Below are 20,287 nucleotides of genomic sequence, written 5' to 3'. Positions count from 1 at the left end.
AGAAGAAACAGATATTGAGCCTTCAGGGAAAGAAAATGAGGCACTACTGAACAAGTAGTTTGATAGTCCTTTCTTGAAAGACAGAAGTGATGCAGTTGTTCCCTGCAAGATGTGAAAAAGAATAGTTATGGTGGCTGATGATTCAGTCCTTGAATCTAACTACAGAGTATCAAATGGTCCCAGAGAGTTAAGGATACAGGAAAAGCCAGGGGTGGGGGGGAGAGCTTCTCCTCTCTGGATTATAAATTAAAGAAAAGAAATGGCCACTACTAAGAAAGCAGTGAAAATTGCAGAAGGGAGAAGAGGATTTTTAATAGAACAAGTGACAGAAAAAGAGATTAGCCAGAGATATTGCAAAGGATGTTCGAAGACTTGGAGAAAAATGTGACGGAGTCTGTTGACAGATTTGGTTTCCTTGGAAGGGTGGATGGAGGAAAATTTGCAAACGTGGAAGAAAAGATGAATAAAACATTTGAAGAATCTCTATTGCGGATGAGTGGGGAGGTTAAACAAACAAATAGACAGAAATATAATTGTCAGTCATTGTTCCACTATATTTTGCTTTGATGGACCCAATCTCAAATATTATATAAAGTTCGTAATACCACAGAAAGTTTAAAAGAAACTGAAACAAGGATAATTGGGGTCTGGAAGTTCTTTGAAGAGATTGAAGTAACTAGGCATATTTATCTTTCAACCTTGGCAAATTTAAGATGTGTGGACTTCAACTCCAGCATGGCATTGGGGAATTCTGGGAGTTGAAGTCCACACACATATTGCCAAGGTTGAAAAACACTGCTTTAAAGGATGTCACACAGAAGAGAGATATACCTCATTCTTTGTTGATTTCAGTTACCTTAAAACAGGTTCTGACTGAATGTTAGAAAAATCTTCCTAACAAAAAAAGCAATTTGATAATGGGCTAATTACTCTGAGCAATTGAGGGTTCCCCTCAACTGGATATGTTCAAGTAGAGGCTAGACAGCATCTATCAAAAATGCTTTAATTTGGAATCCTACACTGAGTAGGAGATTGAACCAATGCCCTAAATGTCCCCTTTTAACTCTGTGATGCTAAAGTTTTATTGTATAATCCACATGATTGCAAAGTGTATAACATGGTGGTTTGTGCAAAACGTAATTTGTGGTTGTTTTGGATTGTCTTTGTAAGTATTTTTGAATGTTATGCATTTATAGAAACATAATACTCATTTTAATGCTTTTTTCACTTAATTTTCATTTCAGAGGTCCCAGCTCTTGAATTATTTAAAGTATGTTTTCTCTTTTTGCAGAGAACAAAGTAAAGGAACTGGAAAAACAAAGAGCACTCTTGGCTGATAATCTAGAGGCAAATCTACAACAACTTCAGAATGCTAGATCTTTTGAAGGTATTTTAGCACAAAAAAAGTGATATATGCAAAACATATACATTAGGATAGATTCTTATAGGCAAAGTTCTTAACAGGAATCTGATCTGATCTAGTAAGTCAGCTCTTTTTGCAAGCAAGGCAGTGAGGGAAAGAAATGCTGTCTTCAATCACCTAAGAGAAAAATGGCTTTAAAATATAATGAATGCTTCATTCAATAGATGCAAGTTTTGAAATCAAGAAGTACCCTAAAATGAATAAATGAGGTTTAGCAGGTATGGGTTTGAAACTAAAATAGAGAATTTTCCCACCTGGCCCTTTATTAGAAAGTAGGAATGTTTATGAGGATCTCATGACTTTTTTTAAAGTTGAATGGAAGAGAGGAAGATGTTGCAGAATAGCAAAATGACTTGTGTGTTTTGACTTGCAAAGTTTAAAGCTAGTAACATCAGAGTGCTCCATTAGTCCCTTTTAAGTTTTAGTAAAAATGTTGTTCATGTTTGCATTTTTCATTTGCTCACATGCTACATTGTGCATATATACAGTGTACATTGTGCTTCTGTAGAAGCCTAACCAATCCTTGCCTTCTGGAGGGGATGTCTTATCTGTACCTGTTTGATATTCACTTAACTAGATCTAATATATCTGCACTGCCAAAGTCTGAATAATTACTATATAGCAGCAAGGAAAAACTCTTTGCAGCAGTCTTTTCACTGTCCAAATTATTGTAGTTCAGATGTGATACCTCCAATTTAATTATGGTTTGAAAGTGGGAATATTTAATTGTGGTACCTATCACATGAAACAATTTCCCTTATGTTAGAGTGTTTCCTTTAAAAAGTGAAAACAATACTTTGATTTCTGCCAACTGTCTTTTCCCGAGCTGTCTTAATCATTGCTTGTTATTTCTATATATTTTTCTATATTCCTGTAAATTTCACTGTATGACGTAAGAGTTGAGGGTCCCCCAACATGAGGTCCATGAGGCGAGGGCCAGATGTTAGAACTTCTCAGTGGTGAACCCTACTATTTGGAATATGTTGCCCTCAGAAATGAGAATGACCCTTTCCCTCCTTGTATTTAAGATGAAGACTGAAGCCATGTTATTCCAGCAAGTATTTGGCATCTACTTTGCCAGACCTCTTGTATATTTATTTTTATTTGTTTAGACTTTCTTTTATGGTTTTCTGTGTTGTTACAACACAACATGTTTTAACATGGTTTTAACAGTTGCATTGTTTACTACTCAGAATTCTAGTTGACTGGGTGGTATGTAAATATGGTAAATAAGTAAAATAAATAATATGTTACTGTATTTGTATAGAAGCCAAGCTTGATAAGATTTTTATTTATTTATTTAACTAACAAATTTGTATGTCCACTCATCTATCAAAAGGTAGGTGGATGGTGAAGAAGAATAAAAACATAATACAATTATAAAAAACTATTAAAGCAAGCAAACCAATGTTGGAGCCTCAATAAAACTCATATACATAGGTCCAACATACCATGACAGCTCCATGGACATCCTTGCCCAGTGTCTGGGGGGAAATTCAGGTCTTCACTGCTTTCCTGAAATGGATGGGTTGGGGCCATCCATTTCTTCAGGGGGATTTGTTCCATAAATCAGTGTGCCACTGATAGACAAGGTGCCATTGATAGAGAAGGCACACTTCTGAGGCCACACCAGATCACATTGCTTTATCAAGGGGACCTGAAGCATGCCCACTCTGCCAGATCTAGTGGGACAGGAAGAATCCATTGGGGATAGGTGACCCCACAAGTTACCTGGCCCCATGCCATGGAGGGCTTTACAGGTGACAACCAGCACCTTGAATTGCACCTGGAAGCCTACTAGGAGCAGCAGCAGTGTTACATGGGTATACTGCGGTGCGCCCACTACTGCCTGTGCTGTTGCACTCTGGACCAGTTGAAGATTCAAGGGAGCCCCATGTTGCAATCGTCCAATCAGGAGATGACTAAAGCATGCGTGACCATGAACATGCCTCCTGATCTAGAAAAGGGTGCAACTGGCACACAAGATCTATTTGTGCAATGGCATTTTTGGTCACAACTGCCACCTGTGAATCCAGGATGATCATCAAATTGCATACCAACTCTGACTGGGGGAGTGTAATTCCAGCCAGAATTAAAGATGGCAAATCACTAGATGGTGGGGGGCGGGTAGAGTGTAAAGCCTACAGCCACTCAGTCCTGTCTGGACTGAACTGAAGCTGGTTCCTCCCCACCCAGACTGGTATAACCATCCTCCCCATCCAGACCCATACATTTATTTTAGAAATTCCCAGATTGGTTTGTGACCACTATGCTGGGTAGGAGGAGGATTTAAAGTATCTTCCTCATATTATTTTTTCCAACTGCACCTACTGTTTGCCTGGCTTGGGAAAAAATACAGATCCTTTACAGAGTCTCTTTGTCTTTCCTTAGTAATAATCTTATTTTTAGAACAGAAGATTAGTGCAATAGAATTAAACTGCAATATATGTACATTTCCCTCCTAAGTCTTTTAAAAATATTTCTCATTTTGTAGAGAAGAAGATTGATAAACTCACAAAACAAAACCAACTTTTGTTTGCAAGTTTGAAATCAAATGCAAAGGAATTAGAAGAAGCTGAGGCTCTTGCAACTACACATCCAAGCAATATTACTGGTAAGTGCAGTCTCTCTATAAAAACAATAATAAATGTAAGACCGGTAGAAATGAAAACCAGTATGCGAGGTGCAAATGAAAGATGAAGTGATGTGGGCATGGCTGTCTTTGTTCTCAGTGTTTTCCATTAGTTCCATAGTAAGCGCTCATGTATGCGCAAGTGTACTAAGGCTGATGCTTTTCACCTTTGCAGGGACAGATCTTGTTCTTTCCAGCATGTCAAACAATTATTTGGCAGGCTTGGGGGAGACCAGTGAAAATTTGTTTTGCCATCACAGATATGAGCAGTAAAAATATGATCAGTTGGACTGCAGGGAAAAGCAGGTGAATCCTCAGACATTATGAATAGTGGCCAATTGTTACAGGTGATAAATGGGGTGCATTACTCACTTATGAGAGCCAGTTTGGTGCAGTGGTTAAGGCACCAGGCTAGAAATTGAGACAGCGTGAGTTCTAGCCCCATCTTGGGCATGAAGCCAGCTGAGGGGCTTTGGGCCAGTCCTCTCTCAGCTCTAGGAAGAAGGCAAGGGCAAACCACATCCAAAAATCTTGCTAAGAAAACTACAGCGATTAGTCCAGGCAGTTACTACTGATTTGAAGGCAAACACACAACAACTCACTTATACTTTAGATCAGCCTTTCTCAACCTTTACACCCTAGAGGAACCCTTGAGATATTTTTCAGGTCCCAGGGAACCTCTGCATAAAAATTATTATATCTACAGCTAGCACTGTGTGGTGCGCAAAGTTGAAAAAAAAATTTTTTTTTACAATGTCTTGAGGAATTCCTAGTGAAATGGCACCAGAAGCTGAGTCGTGGTGTGAAAAATTCTGATACTGAGAGTGCTAGGATGCATGCAAAATTCAAATACTATGTTGTTGTTGCTGTTTTTTTCACGATCTCTCGCAGAACTCCTAGCAACCTCTCACAGAACCCTACAGTTCCATGGAACCCCAGTTGAGAAAGGTTGCTTTATGTGATTTGCCAGTGACTGGTAAATCTTATTGGGTATCAGAATATACTAATAGTTTCAGCTGACATAGTTGGTATTTCTTTTTGAAGTTCTGGTTTCTTTCTAGGATTAAGAATTGACTTTTAAATAGTTGATACTCTTAGGCTGAAACAAAACTTCTGGAATAAATCAATAATTGTGACAAAGAACCAATCAGGACTAAAAAGCACTCTTGGTGGTAGGAATAAACCATAAGATGAGATCACTAAATAGTTGAGAAGATACAAAAATACCACGGCTCTGGAAGATCATGTTGTTTGCACAAGGCTCATATGGAAAATTCCTTTCTGTCAGAAGGATCTAATACTCAGTCTGGATGACTGGAGTGATCCATTTCTAGAAAGTTGTGGTGGAGAAGACTTGCTAACTTAGTTCAGTGGTTCATTTCATGAAGGAGTGCTCTGACTGTACTCTTTCATTTCCCAGGGTGGGTAGGAGCAGTGAAAAGTACAGGACTGCACCACAGTTTACAATGTTTTGTGATGTCCAGAAGCAATGCTCAAGCCAATCACCCTTTAATCAGTGAGATGATGAATCTGATTTTTTTCGTGTCCAGGATATATTGCACATGGTTATTCCTTGTGCTTTGGACTCATAAGAGAAATTGTGATTGAGGAATTTAATCAGGGAAATACGTATTGGCATGGAAACCATGTGAAATTTCATTGCATTAGAAAGGTCTAATTATTTTTCACATGTCTAAACTACTTAACTTTTCAATGATTCTGGGTGGCATGCAAATTGAAAATCAAGGAAATAGAACAACAGAAAAAGAAGATGATGATCACATTGGAACAGGCATAAGAAACCCTCACAAAGGGATCCTACAACCCATCCTACTCTAAAGTCCGAGGAAAGAACAAGGTCTTCAAGGCTCAATTAAAGGAGACCAGGGTTGGGATCATTCAAATCTTGGGGGGAATGTTTTTCCCAACAGAGAAGCCATACTTCCTTGCCCGCATCAAATGGTATTGTTTAATGGATGCTATAGGGCAGGCAAAAAGAATGGGAGAGATATAGTTCTTCAGATAACTAGGCTTTGTATATGATAAGCAGTCCTTAAATTGCAGTCAAAAATGTACTGATAACTAGTACAATTCACAAAGCAGAGGTATTGCTTAGAATAATGTGGCATGCCCACAACTGTTCGTACTGCTGCATTGTGAATCACCTGAAACTTCCTAGTGGTCTTCTCTCCACCCCAAATACAGCCCATTGCAGTAGTCAGATAACTGAGGCATAATTAAACATGTAAAGGGCCTTCTGGCCCAAGAATGCATACAATTGATTAATGAGATGAATTTTTGTGAAGGCCCTCCTGGCTATTTATTTATTGTATTTATTTAAAAGACTTACATGGCCACCTATCTCACATAGTGATCCTAAGTGGCTCACAACAACCAATAAAAACAATAGAATAAAAACAGAAGAACCCTTCCCACCAGGTACCAGACCAACCAAATTATTAACCTCTGACTCAACCTCATCCTACCCCAATTCTTGGTGGAAGAACTAAGTCTTCATTGCCTTCTGGGAGGCTAAAAGGGCAGAGGCTTCTCAAATCTCAGGTGACAGGAGTTGAGAGTCTAGAAAGACCCTCAAATTGGTTCCAGTTCTATTTGGGCACGAGTATCATCTGCATACTGATGATACCTGAGCCCATGCTAATGGATGACCTCACCCAGCAGCTTCACATAGATAATAAATAGGAGAAGTGAGAGCATCAAACCCTGTGGCACTCCCCAGGTCAAGAGCTTTGAACTCAATTTCTCCCCTCTCATCAACACTGATTGGAACTGGCCATGGAAAAGAAAAGAGAACCATTGTAATATTCCCCCTCATAATCCCCATATTTGGTCCAGAAAAATACTATTATTGGTGGTATTGAAAGTTGTTGAAAGCTCAAAGAGAGCCAGGATGGTTGTATCACCCTGTCCCCACTTATGTCAGATGTCACTGATAAATGCTGTTTCAGTGTTATGTCCTGGCCTGAACTCAACTGAAAAAGATCCAGATAATCTGTTACCTCCAGAGCCCTCTGGAGATACAGCCTGACCCCTGTCTTAACACCCTTTCCAAGAAAGAGGAGGTTGGAGACTGGGTGAAAGTTGTCTAGGACTGTTGGGTTTAATAATGGTTTCTTTACTAATTGTTCTACTAAAGGACAGAATGTTGATAATCCATTTTGGCAGAAAGACTATTCTCAGGGGTGTTATCTAGCTGGCTCAGGCTTTGTTTGAAGAATCTGATTATTAAATAATTGCATGCATTACATATAAGGCAAAATCTTACATTTTTCTTGTTTGTCAAGGCAGAGTGGGGAAGAAAATCCAGAGCACATCTGACAGAGATTGGGCTTTGTATAAACAGGCAAAGCTGCAGCTCTGCAAGATTACATCCTGCTTTTTGAACAGACAGCCGGTCCAGGCAGAGTGGGGAAAAATTTATGTTTTGAACTTAGAGCTAATTCTATTGAAAATACTGAGACTTAAGCATCTAATGAAGAATTGAATTTCTATTGATTCTTTTTCATAAGATTAGATTTGGATAATTGTGGTTTATAGATGAATATTTTTACTTCAAGTTTGGGCATAACATTGTATTACATCCATCCAGTTCTATTTTCTTAAAGGAAAATTTTCCTCTTGGAGATTTTTTCTGTCAGTCTTTTATTCTAAAATTAGTTAGAAGGCACCAGTTAAGATTGCAACTGGTGCCTTCTAACTAGTAAAGCCTGTAACATTATTTTAGTTATCTGTGTGCTATTATCAACAATGTAAAAAAAAGAGCAGGGAGAAGTTAAGCATTTCACTCATATTTTCACCGTCCACACTCAAGGGATAACTAGAAATAGGTTATGTCTTCAGTTCTCTGAGTTAAGCACCCAGAATCTAATTTTCTAACCTTTTCTAACCAAGAAATGCCATCTACCTTAAAGGAAAATTTTCCTCTTGGAGATTTTTTTCTGTCAGTCTTTTATTCTAAAACCACCGCATTTCTCAAGGATATTATAGAATGATAAAATTATAGAATATAAAAGTGGGAATGAATTGGAATGGATCTTGGAAATAATCTACTCCAATCTCCTGCCTGATGCAGAAATCTACTAACTATTTTTAGTTAAAATTTATTATTTAGAGGTGATTCCTAAATTTGTGATGCCAAGATGATGAGGTTTGGTCTTACTGGAGTTGCTGTGACTTACTGTATTTTTTATGTTTGTTGAAATAATACAGTTTTGTTTTAATTACTTTTTAGGTCCTTGATTGATGGATTATGTGCCATCAAGTCGTTTTTGTGACCACATAGATAGACTTTCTCCGTGATGATCTGTCCCTAACCTGGTCCTTCAAGTCTTCCAACCCATCACCACTGTAACTGAGTCCACCCACCTTGCTGCTGATCATCCTCTTCTTCTCTTTCCTTCCCCCTTTCCCAGCATTAGAGCCTTGTCCAGAGAGCTAGGTCTTTGTATAATGTGTGTGAAGCAGGGAAGTTTGGTCATTTGGCCTCGAGTGTGAATTCTGGGTTGATTTGTTCGATGATCAATTGCTTAGTTTTTTAGGCTGTCCACAGTATTTTCAGGAGTTTTCTCCAACCCCAGAGTTCAAAAGCATCAATAGTCTTCCTATGCTGCTTGTTCAAAGTCCAACTTTCGCTTCCATAGAATGTCACAGGGAATACCATGGCTTGCACAATTCTGATCTTTGTAGGTATAGACACATTACAGCATTTGAATATATTTTCCAAGGCCTTCATGGCTGCTGTACCAAGTGCTAGTGTGTGGCATATTTCTTGACTGCTTGCTCCCTTACTGTTGATGGTTGATCCTACAAGGCAGAACCTATCCACCACTTCAGTATCTTCATTGCCAATTCTAAGGCTGGTAGTTCCATCTGTTGTCATTAGCTTGGTCTTCCTTATATTTAATTTTAATCCCATTTTTTCACTTGGCTATTTAACTTTTTTTACTAGAGCTTGTGAATCCTTCGCATTTTTGTCTGTCAGGGCAATGTCATCAGCATAGTGCAGTTATTGATGTTTCTTCCTCCAATTTTAAACCATGCTCATCTTCTTCCAATCTAGTTTCCCTTAATTCATATACAGCATATGGGTTGAATAAATAAGGGGAGAGTATACAGCCTTGTCACACTCCTTTGCCAACCTGGAGCCAGTGTGTTTTACCATGTTCTCTCCTTACTATGGTTTTCTGACTTGTATATAAGTTTCTCACGAGGGCAATGAGATGTTCTGGGATTCCCATTTTTCTAAGCACATTCTACAGCTTGATGTGATCAACACAATCAAACGTCCTTGCTATTATCAATGAAGCACATAGTGACTTCTTTTTGATGATGATGATGATGATGATGATGATGATGATGATGATGATATTCTTTGGCTTTCTCAATGATCCAGTGTGCATCAGTATCTTGTGTTCCTCAGCCTTTTCTAAAGCTAGTTTAAACATATGGCATCTCTTTTTCCATGTAGGGCTCTAATCTGCATTGGATGATCCTAAGTATTACTTTGCTAGCATGTGAAATTAAGGCTATTGTATGATAGTTTGCACACTTTGTTAAGTCTTCTTTTTTGGTATTGGAATGTAGATTGATCTCTTCCAATTTGTTGGCCACTGTGGTGTTCTCCAGAATTGCTGGCATAGCTTGGTTAGAACCTTTACTGATTTTCTTTGGTTGCTTGCCATATTTCAGTGGGTATTGCATCAGTTCCTGTAGCCTTTCGACTAGGTAATGACTGGAGTGCTGATCTAACTTCGTCTTTGGGGCTAGAGGTTCTTGTAAGTAGAGCATATCTTCTAAGGCAGGGGTCCTCAAACTTTTTAAACAGGGGGCCAGTTCACAGTACCTCAGAATGTTGGGGGGCCGGACTATTTATTTATTTATTATTAAACTTGTATGCCGCCCATCTCCCCAACAGGTGACTCTGGGCGGCTCACAATAGTTTGAAAAAAACATGAATGAATTCTTATGCACACATTTTATTTGTAGTACAAAAAAAAAAAACAGGAAAAAAACAATACAATAATTAAAATAAAGAACAATTTTAACCAACATAAACCCCACCCTGCATTGGTGGTCAGTGTCAGTAAATGTTATCCTCCCCCCATCCCATCCCCCCCACCCCCTGCCCCCCGCATTATTAGTCAGTGGCCATTCTCCTACTTGAGGGGCAACCACACAGTCCAAATGGAGAAAGTAATAGGGTACCCTGGATCCCACCGATCACCCTGCACAGAGGATCCCTACCGCGGAGTATGAGGAAGTATGAGTTGAAGTGCCACCTTTTAAACCCTCCCCCCCCCTTGTCTTGGGGCCACAATTCTTTATCACCTGGTGGTGACCTTGTTCCTTCCTCTCACTCATAACATAGCTCTGGCCTAAATTGCCCATATAAGGTTAAGTACCTCTCTGTCCCAAAGCACTATCCCAATTACAACTATTAACTACCATCCCCCCTCCCTAGTCAGGAATGGCAGAATCCAATCAAGCAAACACCCATTGACTGCTACAGCTTTTTAAATTGACATTTGGTTGATGCAGTTTCTGACAGTAACTTTGGGGACTGAGCATAACTACTGAATGAATGGTTGTTAAGCGATGACTACCTGTACAAAGAATTTTGAGATGATGGAACAGGTCTGGGCAAGGAAGAGGAGTTTGGATATAAATGCAAGGAACAGAAGAGAAGAAAAAGTGAAACAGAAACTGAGTACAATGCTTTCTGCGGTCCTGATAATTTGCAAAGAAGTAGGCTGACCTGATTTCCAAAAATAAAAACTTGGATATACGAATATTAAAAAATGCATACATGTATACAAATCTACAAGTCAATTTCCCCAAAGTCACAGGCAAAAATTACCAGAAAAAAAAGGACACAAAGATGTTTAGAAGAGCTTCTCTGGAATGAAGCAACTTTAAGTAGTTCCAAACATTCCTGTTCCCAGTTGTGCTTCTACACTCTGTGAAAAATTATTTCCAGGCCAAATTAATTTAATAAATGACTAACGATCAATTGACCACTTTCTCCATCATAAGGCTATCAGACCTGATCTGCAAAAATCCATTAGTTGTCAGCAAAGAGATACAGGAAACACTAACTTTGCTTCTTATTCTGGATTTCTGCAGACTAGTACTAATCAATCAGCCAGTAAAATGGATAATGGAATAGTTTCATTCCCATGTTCCCTTCCGCCATAAGGTACCCCAAGACTTGATGAGTAATGGAAAGACATCATTTCTTTGGCTACTTGTTCCCATACTGTTCTGCCTGCTCTACCTTGAGCCCTCCGATTAGTTCGAGGATGCCTTCCCCAAAATCAGGACTGTCCCTGTAAAACTGGAATTTAATCTTGGAAATAAGTTTCAGGCACTGATAGTGCCTTCTGTTGACTAAAACCTAGTCATGGCAGCAGGTTATTGGGGATATTTTAATGACATTCCCAAAGAAATCCATTCTGTGGGTAAAACAGGAAGGAACATAAAATGCAAACCCCAAGCACCATGAGAACGGGGCTCCTGTCGTTCTCCAAATAGGGTGCCTGTACTCATGCGACTTGGGGAAGACCAGATGGTTTCCGAGGGATTGCAAGAACGGGGTGAGCAATTGGGAGAAAGAATGACACAAGCAGCTTGGAGAACGACACACCGATCACCCTGCACAGAGGATCCCTCCTGCAGAGTACAAGGAGAGGAGGAGAGCTGCCAGACGACCTGGTATACCTGTAATGTAGAATAGTCCGGCTCTGCGCTCTCCCTCCTCGTGCATCGCCTGCAGCTCCCGACACAGCCCCAACGCTTCCGCTTCTGACAGACAGCAGCGACGGCCAATCAGGCGGGTGGGCTGGATAAATGACCCTGGCGGGCCGTATCCGGCCCGCGGGTCGTAGTTTGAGAACCCCTGTTCTAAGGTATCTTGGATGTTGACATCTCTACTATACAGTGTTTCAGTATATTCCTTCCATCTTCCTTTGATATTCTTTGAATCGGTTACTATCTGTCCATTGGTATCCTTTAGCATACCAATTTGAGGTTGGGAACTTCTTCTGATTTCAGAGATCTTTTGAAAGACTTTCCTTGTTTTTCCATGCCTGTTTCCATCTTCAGTGTCCTTACAGATGTTGTAATATTGCTTCTTCTAACAGCTCTCTGGAACTGTTTAAGTTCCTTTCTGAGATGTTTGTCTTTCTTGGCTTTGGCTTCTCTTCTCTTCTTGGCAATTTCCATGGTTTGTTCTGACATCCAGTTTGCTTTCTTCTCTTTCTTCATTTTTGGCAGTCTCTTTTCACATTCATCCTCAGTGATTTCTTTAAGTTAATCCCATAATTCCTCTGGTTTTCTATCAGTGAAGTTCAGGACTGAAAATGGTGGTCATATGTTCAGGATCATATTGTGGAAACTGACTGGCTTTCTTCTTCTTCTGTAGTGCAACTTGGAATGTGTACATGAGTAGTTCGTGATCTGTTCTACAGTCAGCCCCTGGCTACAGCTATGATGCTATAACTGAGCTCCTCTACCTCCTTTTAGCAATAATGTAGTCAAATTTGATTTCTGGGCTAACATGACAATTTATTCTTGGAACTGATGGTTTCCTAACTAAGATAACACCCCTGACAATTGGACTGAACAATATTTTTTCACACCAGCAAAACGATGTATTCTACCATTTCAGTCTCTACATATGTATCAGTGAATATTACAGGTAATCTGAAGTAAGATCATGAGCGCAGTTGCAGTTTCACTTAGTGACCAGTTCTCTTAACGACAAAGTTGCTGGCCCCAATTGTGCTTACTAAACGGGGACAACAGGTAGTCCTTGCTTACTGACCATTTGTTCAGCGACCGTTTGAAGTTACAATGGTGCTGAAAAAATAATTTTACAGCCAATTTACGACCATTTATGACCTTTGAAGTGTCCTTCAGTCATGTGATCACCATTACAGTCAGTACATGTCTTGTGCCAGACCTGTGTTTTGTTCTTTGTTCCCTGCTTGCAAAGCAGAGAGTTTAGAGAGAAAGGGATTGCAGGAAAGTAAGCTGTTTGCTATTCTACACATAGAAAGCAATATGATCATGTCCAGGGCTGGGAACTGTGGGCATGCTACGCATTCTCTTGAAATTTCTTTCTCTCCAATCTCTCTGCTCTGCGGGAGGGGGGGGGGAGAAAAAAAAGCAAGCAATTTCTGTAGGCAATCTCTCCTTTGTATGATCCTTTCCCACAGTCGGTGCAATCACATTGCTTTCGATGTGTAGAAGAGCAAACAGCTTACTTTCTTCAAATCTCTTCCTCTCCAATCTCTCTACTCTGGGGGGGTGGGGGAAAGGGTCAGGCAAAGGAGAGATTGCTTGCAGAAATCGCTTGTTCCCCCCCCCCCCGCCCACCGCAGACCAGAGAGATTGGAAAGAGATTTCAAGAGAGCACTGTAAGCTGTTTGTATAGCATGCCCGCAGCTCCCAGCCCTGGGTTGCAGTGTGATTGTATTGCTTTCGATGTGTACAAGACAGTAAGCAGGCACTCAAACATTCCAAAGGATGGGGGAGTGGTTAGGAGGCAAACAAAAGCGGAAGGTGTAAAACTGAGTAGCCTTTTCTCTTTCCAGCTGGAAAGCACAGTCACGGTCATGTGATTTCCCACTTAGTGACCACTTCACTTAGCAGTGAAGTTGCTGGTCCCAATTGGGTTGTTAAGTGAGGACTACCTGTACCTATGTGGCATAGTTGTTCAAATAGTATATTTGTTTCAAATAAATTACTACATACATAAAAATGCTAATTAGTTTAAAATAAGTATTTTTCAACACAATGAACACAAAATATAGGAGAAAGTATTTGTTTTTACAGATGAAAAAATAAAAGAATTAACAGCATTAAGAAAGGAATTGGCTAGGTATTTAGAGGCAAATCTACAGAATATGCAAAAGGCATGGATTTATGCTCCAGGGCTTACAGCTGAAAGCAAACTTGGAGGTGAGTACATTGGATGTATGCAATGAGCTATTGCCATCAGAACTCTTGCTGAGAACAATGAAAAATTCCCACAAATATAACTTTAAAATTGTATAATCAACAAACTCATCTATTCAGGCAAATAACTGTATGGAACTAATTCACCATTTTCTTATTAAGGAGGCCCATTCTCTGGAGCTTGGAAGTTGAAATTGTCATACTACTTATCTGTACAACATACATTCATGCCCATGTAGGATGCCCTGGAAACAGCAACATTTAACCCGAGCAATTCCCCTCTTCTCTTGAGAAGAAACTTTTTACATCCTGAATGTGCTATATGGGACAGATGCTAAGATGATTGTAATCAGTTACTGCTCTTTTTTCTCAAGTAGTCAGACTTTAGTTCAGTTGTCACAGACTACTATTAATGTATTTCATTGCCACCCCACCTTTCTTGCTATTTCTCTTGCTAAACTGAAATTAACACTTTATGTAGCTGAATTAGTATTAAGGGAATGCTAATCTTCAAAAGCTAATGTCAAATTGAATCAGCTACACTTTAAGACCCTGCAAACTTTGGGTTGCTCTGGAAATGCTCAATTCTGTTTCTTGGAATTGCATTTTGCTATCTTGAGTCTTTGCCATGGATTCAATTATTTTTTGTTAAAAAAAACTTTATCTTTAAAGGATACAGTTATAGTGAGATTTTATTTTCCTAATTGGAAATGATTTTTGCTACAGTCACATTTATCTCATTTTCTGATCTTAATATTTGACTGCCATCTTTGAAAGCAACAGCCATAACTAGCAAAGCAAATAAATACTGATATTGGTATACTAGTGAGGCAATTTTAATTTCTAAACTTTAAATATCAATAACTTGTAAACCACAAATAAGACTTACATCTTAAAAAGGATTCATTATAAAGAAATATAATAATTTTAATAATTATAAAAATATAATTATGGAGAAATAAGGATTTATTTCTCTGTAAGCAAACATGATGATATTAGATATTTCACTTTTCTACCAAACTCAGTCTTTGGAATTAATGTATTTTTACTGCTTATGCACCCTTGTAATTCATGTGGCAAATGCTGACTGACTATGAGTTGAACAGCTCAGTTTGGTACCTAGAAGTTCAAAATAGTGAATGTCCAGAAAGGGTGCATTTCAGATTTTTTCATGTGGTAAGGGCACACAGTCGACTTCACCTCAGAAAGAACAGTTGCACCCATGTACTGTCTATGGATAGGCTAAGGAAGATCACTTTTTTCTGTTGAGAAGACACATATTTGATACATTTTTAGTGGCTTTAAGCAACTTTCACTGAGATAATCTAATGATAAGACTGGACCTTGATAATTTTTTTCATAATTCATCAGTACCTCATGGAGGACATTTTTTGACCTTGGGATAGTGCCTCCACTGGAAAATGTAGGCAGGGCCATGGTTACTTTGGTAAGGAAAGGCCATTCTGTCATCCTAGGCAGTCTCTGCTTACTGAGCCAATAGATTAGGGTTTAAGCTGGTCTTCCTCTAAGAGCACAGTTCAGGGTTTTTTTTTGTTTTTTTACTGTATATTATGTTCTTTGTCCTTTACCCTACATTATTTCTCTTTTAAATTCTCATTTCAGTCTTGCCTAGTGCCCAGCAAAGCAGTCTAATGTACATCTCTCTTAGCTTCAGTTCACTCAATCTGGTGGATGTGGAGGAGAAATTTTGGAGAAATTGTATGAGCAGTTTTGCAAAATATAAATCTGAGAAGAAAGCAAAATGGCATGTTCTCCCCTACTTCTTTGGAGGGGAAAGAGGGGGAGGAGGGAACAATTACAGTAAAGCTGAAGATCAGGTCAGAATCTTAAAAGTTTTTTCTTAGTACTTCTTATTAAAGCTAGCTCTGCTACTTGCAGAAGAGGAATTACATGAGTTGCGTGAACTATCTGAGAAGAAGCAACAGTTACTGAAAACACTGGAATCTAATCAGAAAGAGCTACAAGAAATTCAAGAACTTGCAACTATCCAACCTGGCAGTGTCACTGGTATGTATGTTGTGGTTTCTTGTATTTAAATATGAATATATATTTGGAATCAATTTTGCTGGCATTCTCAGCACACCTGTTTAAAATCCTGTAATCAAGCTGGGTTACATTCCTGAGAATATAGGCAGAAACCCTAGCCTCCAAAACCATTTAATAATTTTAATATCCATTCTGCAATATAAGAAATGCTCTGCAATTTAATTTTGTGAACGGGTGGAGGTTTGAGGGAAGTGGGCTCTTTATTCCACTTTGAAAGTGACACCAGAAATACTAGATACTTGCTAATTAAGATTTCAAAATTTAGATAATACTAAAGATGAACCTATAGAACTTAACTATTTTTATGTCTAGTAATATTTTATTATGGATTTTTTATAGAGCATAAGCTGCAGGAATTAACAGAGCAAAGAAGATGTTTGACCATAGATCTGGAGGCAACTCTAGATGGTATACAAAATGTATGTCGTCGGGCTTCAGACAGAACTACATTTATACGTCCTTCTGGTAAGCAAGGAAATAAAAGGGTAGGAAATATTCAAGCCATGTCTGCTCCCTAAGTGGTCTTAGGCTGCATGTGCAGCCTAAGTGGACTTTTCATATTCAAAGTAAACACTGTTAAGGAGTTTTCTTGTTTTTTTGCAAGCAATTAAAAAATGAGGAGCTAAAAAATAATACCCAAGTGTTTATTCAGAAAATTTCTGTTTGCAGAAAAGGAATTATATGATTTACATGAACTATCTGAGAAGAAGCAACAGTTACTTGAAACATTGGAGTCTAATTGGAGAGAGCTACAAGAAGTTCAGGAACTTGCAGCTACCCAACCAAGTGATGCCACTGGTATTTCAGCTGCTGTTTCTTACACTTGGATATTTATCCATGGAATCATGATACTTAATCATACATGTACTTAATGCTGTGTCAGGAAACTTATTCAACTGCAAAAGAGTGATTAACTTGGCATTATAGAAATCAGAGGAGTGAGAGCTTGGATCAGGGAGTTTTTACTTGAACTCAAATTTGAACTTCGCATCTTAATTTTTGGCCTATGTATTATTTTAAGGTAAAGCTGTGGAGAGAGAGGCATATGAACATACCTTCAGTGTTGCTGGCATTCTCAGCATGGCAGCATTACCATCCCATAATCAAGATGGGTTATATTCCTGAGATAATAGGCAGAACCACTATCGTTCTTATAATTTTAATATCCATTCTGTGATGCATGAAATGTTGCACAATTTAATCAGTTGTGAGTGGGTGGAGATTTTGGGGAGACAGGAATTCATTCCACTTTGGAAGTGATACCAGAAATATTAGATACAAGGTAATAATTAAACTTTTGAAATCTAGATAATACTAAGAATGATCTTAATGAACATAACTATTTTTATGCATAATAATATTTTATTATGGATTTTTTAATAGCACATAAGCTGCAGGAGTTAACTGAGCAAAGAAGATGTTTGAGCACTAATCTGGAGGCAACTTTAGTTGATATACAAAATGTATGTTGTCGTGCTTCAGAAAGAACTACATTTATACCACCTTCTGGTAAATAAGAAATATATTACTAAGAATTTTAGAAAAGGTGACAAAGATTATGCAAACTGTTTCCATATTGTAAATCTAGCAATCAGTGTAATCAGTGAGGCTATAGAGAGAGAAGGGCAGTTGCAGTTCTTTCCACCCGATCCTTCCATTCAAATACGTTTGACAATTCCAAGGTACCTGCATTTTTTTTAATTTTAATTTTCATTGGCATTTATATTTGAGTATTTTAAGCAGAACTTATGTCAATCAGTACTGGACCCCATGGATCCCCACTTTGGTTTTTATGATAATAAACATTTAATCTGACAGAGCATTTACTTAATAATGGTCATTCTTTCTGATGCCCCTTGCTGCATATTTATAGTAGCCTTTCGGCTCTGATGAGGTGCTATGCAAGTAATTATGAATAATTTTCATATGGTTTTATTCATATTTTGGATTCAGAACTTATCTTAAAATATTTGACTTTGCTGTGCTTCTTTAGGAAGCACAAATGTTCATGTTTCTGTCTGGGTCAGCTTATTTGCATAAGCCATTATAAGGAGATTCCACCTCTGTCCCTTTTTACATTTACTATTGCAGTCTTTGATACTGAAATAAATTGAATTTGTGCTTCTATCACTGAGTATTCTGGTCTCCATTATTAAAGTCATAAAGGAGAAATTCTTCTGGTGCATCTTCTAGTGACTGTGTGGAGAAATACTATTTCAACTTGTCTCCTGGAATAATCAGATTAGATATCTGTACCTTAAGTGTCCTTTAGATGTTCAGATTTGGCCCTATCAAAGGTTGCTTTTTTTTTTTTTTTTTGGTAAGCAATGGAAAAGTGAGGAGCTTAAAAATATTTCTGAAGGGGTCCTTCATAAAGTTTATAATTGCAGAAAAGGAAGTACATGAGTTGCATGAACTGTCTGTGAAGAAGCAACAGTTACTGGAAGCACTAGAATCTAATCAGAAAGAGCTACAAGAAATTCAGGAAATTGCAGCTACTCAACCAGGCAGCGTCAGTGGTACGTGTGATGTTGTTTCTTAAATACAGATGAAGGTTGAATGAAAAGTAATGCTTCCAATGTTAGAAGTCACCAATGGATGGCAGTTCTAACATGCTAGAAGTTTTGATGTATTCTTTACTGTCTGCTCTTTCTGCTGCTGAGAATGGCTGTGAGAAAGGGTTGTGTTGCTATTTGTGAAACAGAAGTCTGCAGTGAGTAAGCAGTGTGCTGTGATTGAATTTTTGACTGCTGAAGGATTCATCATTATGACCCAGAAACAATGTATGGAATATTGCCACAAAGATTCACCTATAAAAAAAATGCAAATCCCAGGCTTCAGCAAGAAAACTCATAGTTACTGTTTTTTGGGACAGAGATGGTGTCAACATGGATTTCTTTGAATCTGACCCCACTATCAACTCAGTGTGCTATATTACAACGCTCACATGTTTGAAACAATGATTAAGTAGAGTTTGGAAGCACAAGAAGGAAACATCATTGCAAAATGACAACACTAGACTTCATACTTCAAGAACCATTCAAGAGACAATTGTGAAGTTTAATCTTACATTCTTATTCCATCTGCCATATAGTCAAGACTTAGTACCATGAGATTTCCATCTTTTCCCAAAATTAAAGGATTACCTTTGGGGGCTTCTGTTTGATTCAAATGAAGAGGTGGAAAGGACGTGGTTGAAGAAAGAAAGTGTAAAGTTCGTTCATGGGAACTTTAAGAACCTTTTTCATCATTGTCAGAAGTGTATAGTGAATGGTGGTGATTATCTGGAGAATACAGGTGACAAAAGAGTTCATTTCAAGCATAATTTTCCCATTTCATTTATTAAAATATCCTTATTTAAAATTAAGTTATGGAAGTGGAGGCATTATTTTTCATTCAACCCTTGCATATTTGGAATCAGATAGTTAAACAGGTGCTTGGGATGAAAATACTTGTTTGCCATTAGCCTTTCTACTGTTACACATTCATTTTATACTAAGTGAAAAACAATTTCAGGAAGGCCTGCAAAGTGCTCACAGATTAATCTGGAAGTCATCAGGTTGAGAAAGACTGTCTTCTTCAATGAATGTGCTGCTGGTGTGCTCGTTCTTAGTTGTAAAGATAGGTATTAGTCTTTGACAGCCCAAATTTACAGTGCTATAAGAACAGGAAGCATTTGCTTATTGCAGTAAAGGATCATATGTATTACAGTTGTGTCAGAAAAACTGTTCAACTGCAAAAAAGTTAAATTAACTTAGCCATATAAAAAGTAGACGATAGAGAAACAGGATCAGGGAGTTTTAACTTAAGCTCAGATTTAAACAGTGCAGCTTAATTTCAACCTATGCACTTGTTTAAAGATAATGCTATGGGAGAGAGAAGCATAGGAATTTATCCATAGTTCTGTTGACATTCTCAGCGCAGCAGCAATATAATCCCATAATCAAACGAGATTACATTTCTAAGAATATAGACAGCATCTGTATCCTGCCAAAATCATTTAATAATTTTAACATCCATTATGCAGTGTATGAAATGCAGAGAAATTTAACCAATTGGGAAAAGATGAATGTTTTTGAGATGCATGATTTCATTCCACTTTGGAAGTGACACCAGAAATACTAGATAGAAGCTACTAATTAAAATTTTGAAATCTAGATAATACTAAGGATCAACTTAATGAACTT

The 20,287-nt window shown here is 38.2% G+C and overlaps 1 protein-coding gene across 1 annotated transcript in view; it reads left to right on the top strand.

Annotated features, from left to right (window-relative positions):
* The window catches only part of CCDC7 (coiled-coil domain containing 7), a 224,060-nt gene that overhangs the window by 97,322 nt on the left and 106,451 nt on the right, over positions 1-20,287 (top strand). Inside the window, exons 25-31 of the mRNA XM_088150109.1 lie at positions 1,292-1,387; positions 3,918-4,037; positions 15,933-16,061; positions 16,440-16,565; positions 16,770-16,898; positions 17,484-17,609; positions 18,491-18,619. Of these exons, the coding sequence (XP_088006235.1) occupies positions 1,292-1,387; positions 3,918-4,037; positions 15,933-16,061; positions 16,440-16,565; positions 16,770-16,898; positions 17,484-17,609; positions 18,491-18,619 (855 nt within the window). The remainder of the gene's footprint in view (positions 1-1,291; positions 1,388-3,917; positions 4,038-15,932; positions 16,062-16,439; positions 16,566-16,769; positions 16,899-17,483; positions 17,610-18,490; positions 18,620-20,287) is intronic.

Source organism: Python bivittatus, unplaced genomic scaffold (assembly GCF_059951505.1).
Source record: "Python bivittatus isolate LINGU-HERP-01145 unplaced genomic scaffold, Pbiv_v1 ctg000610_np1212, whole genome shotgun sequence".
Classification (NCBI taxonomy): domain Eukaryota; kingdom Metazoa; phylum Chordata; class Lepidosauria; order Squamata; family Pythonidae; genus Python; species Python bivittatus.
Note: the sequence above shows the minus strand (reverse complement) of the source record. Positions and strands in the feature narration are given on the sequence as shown.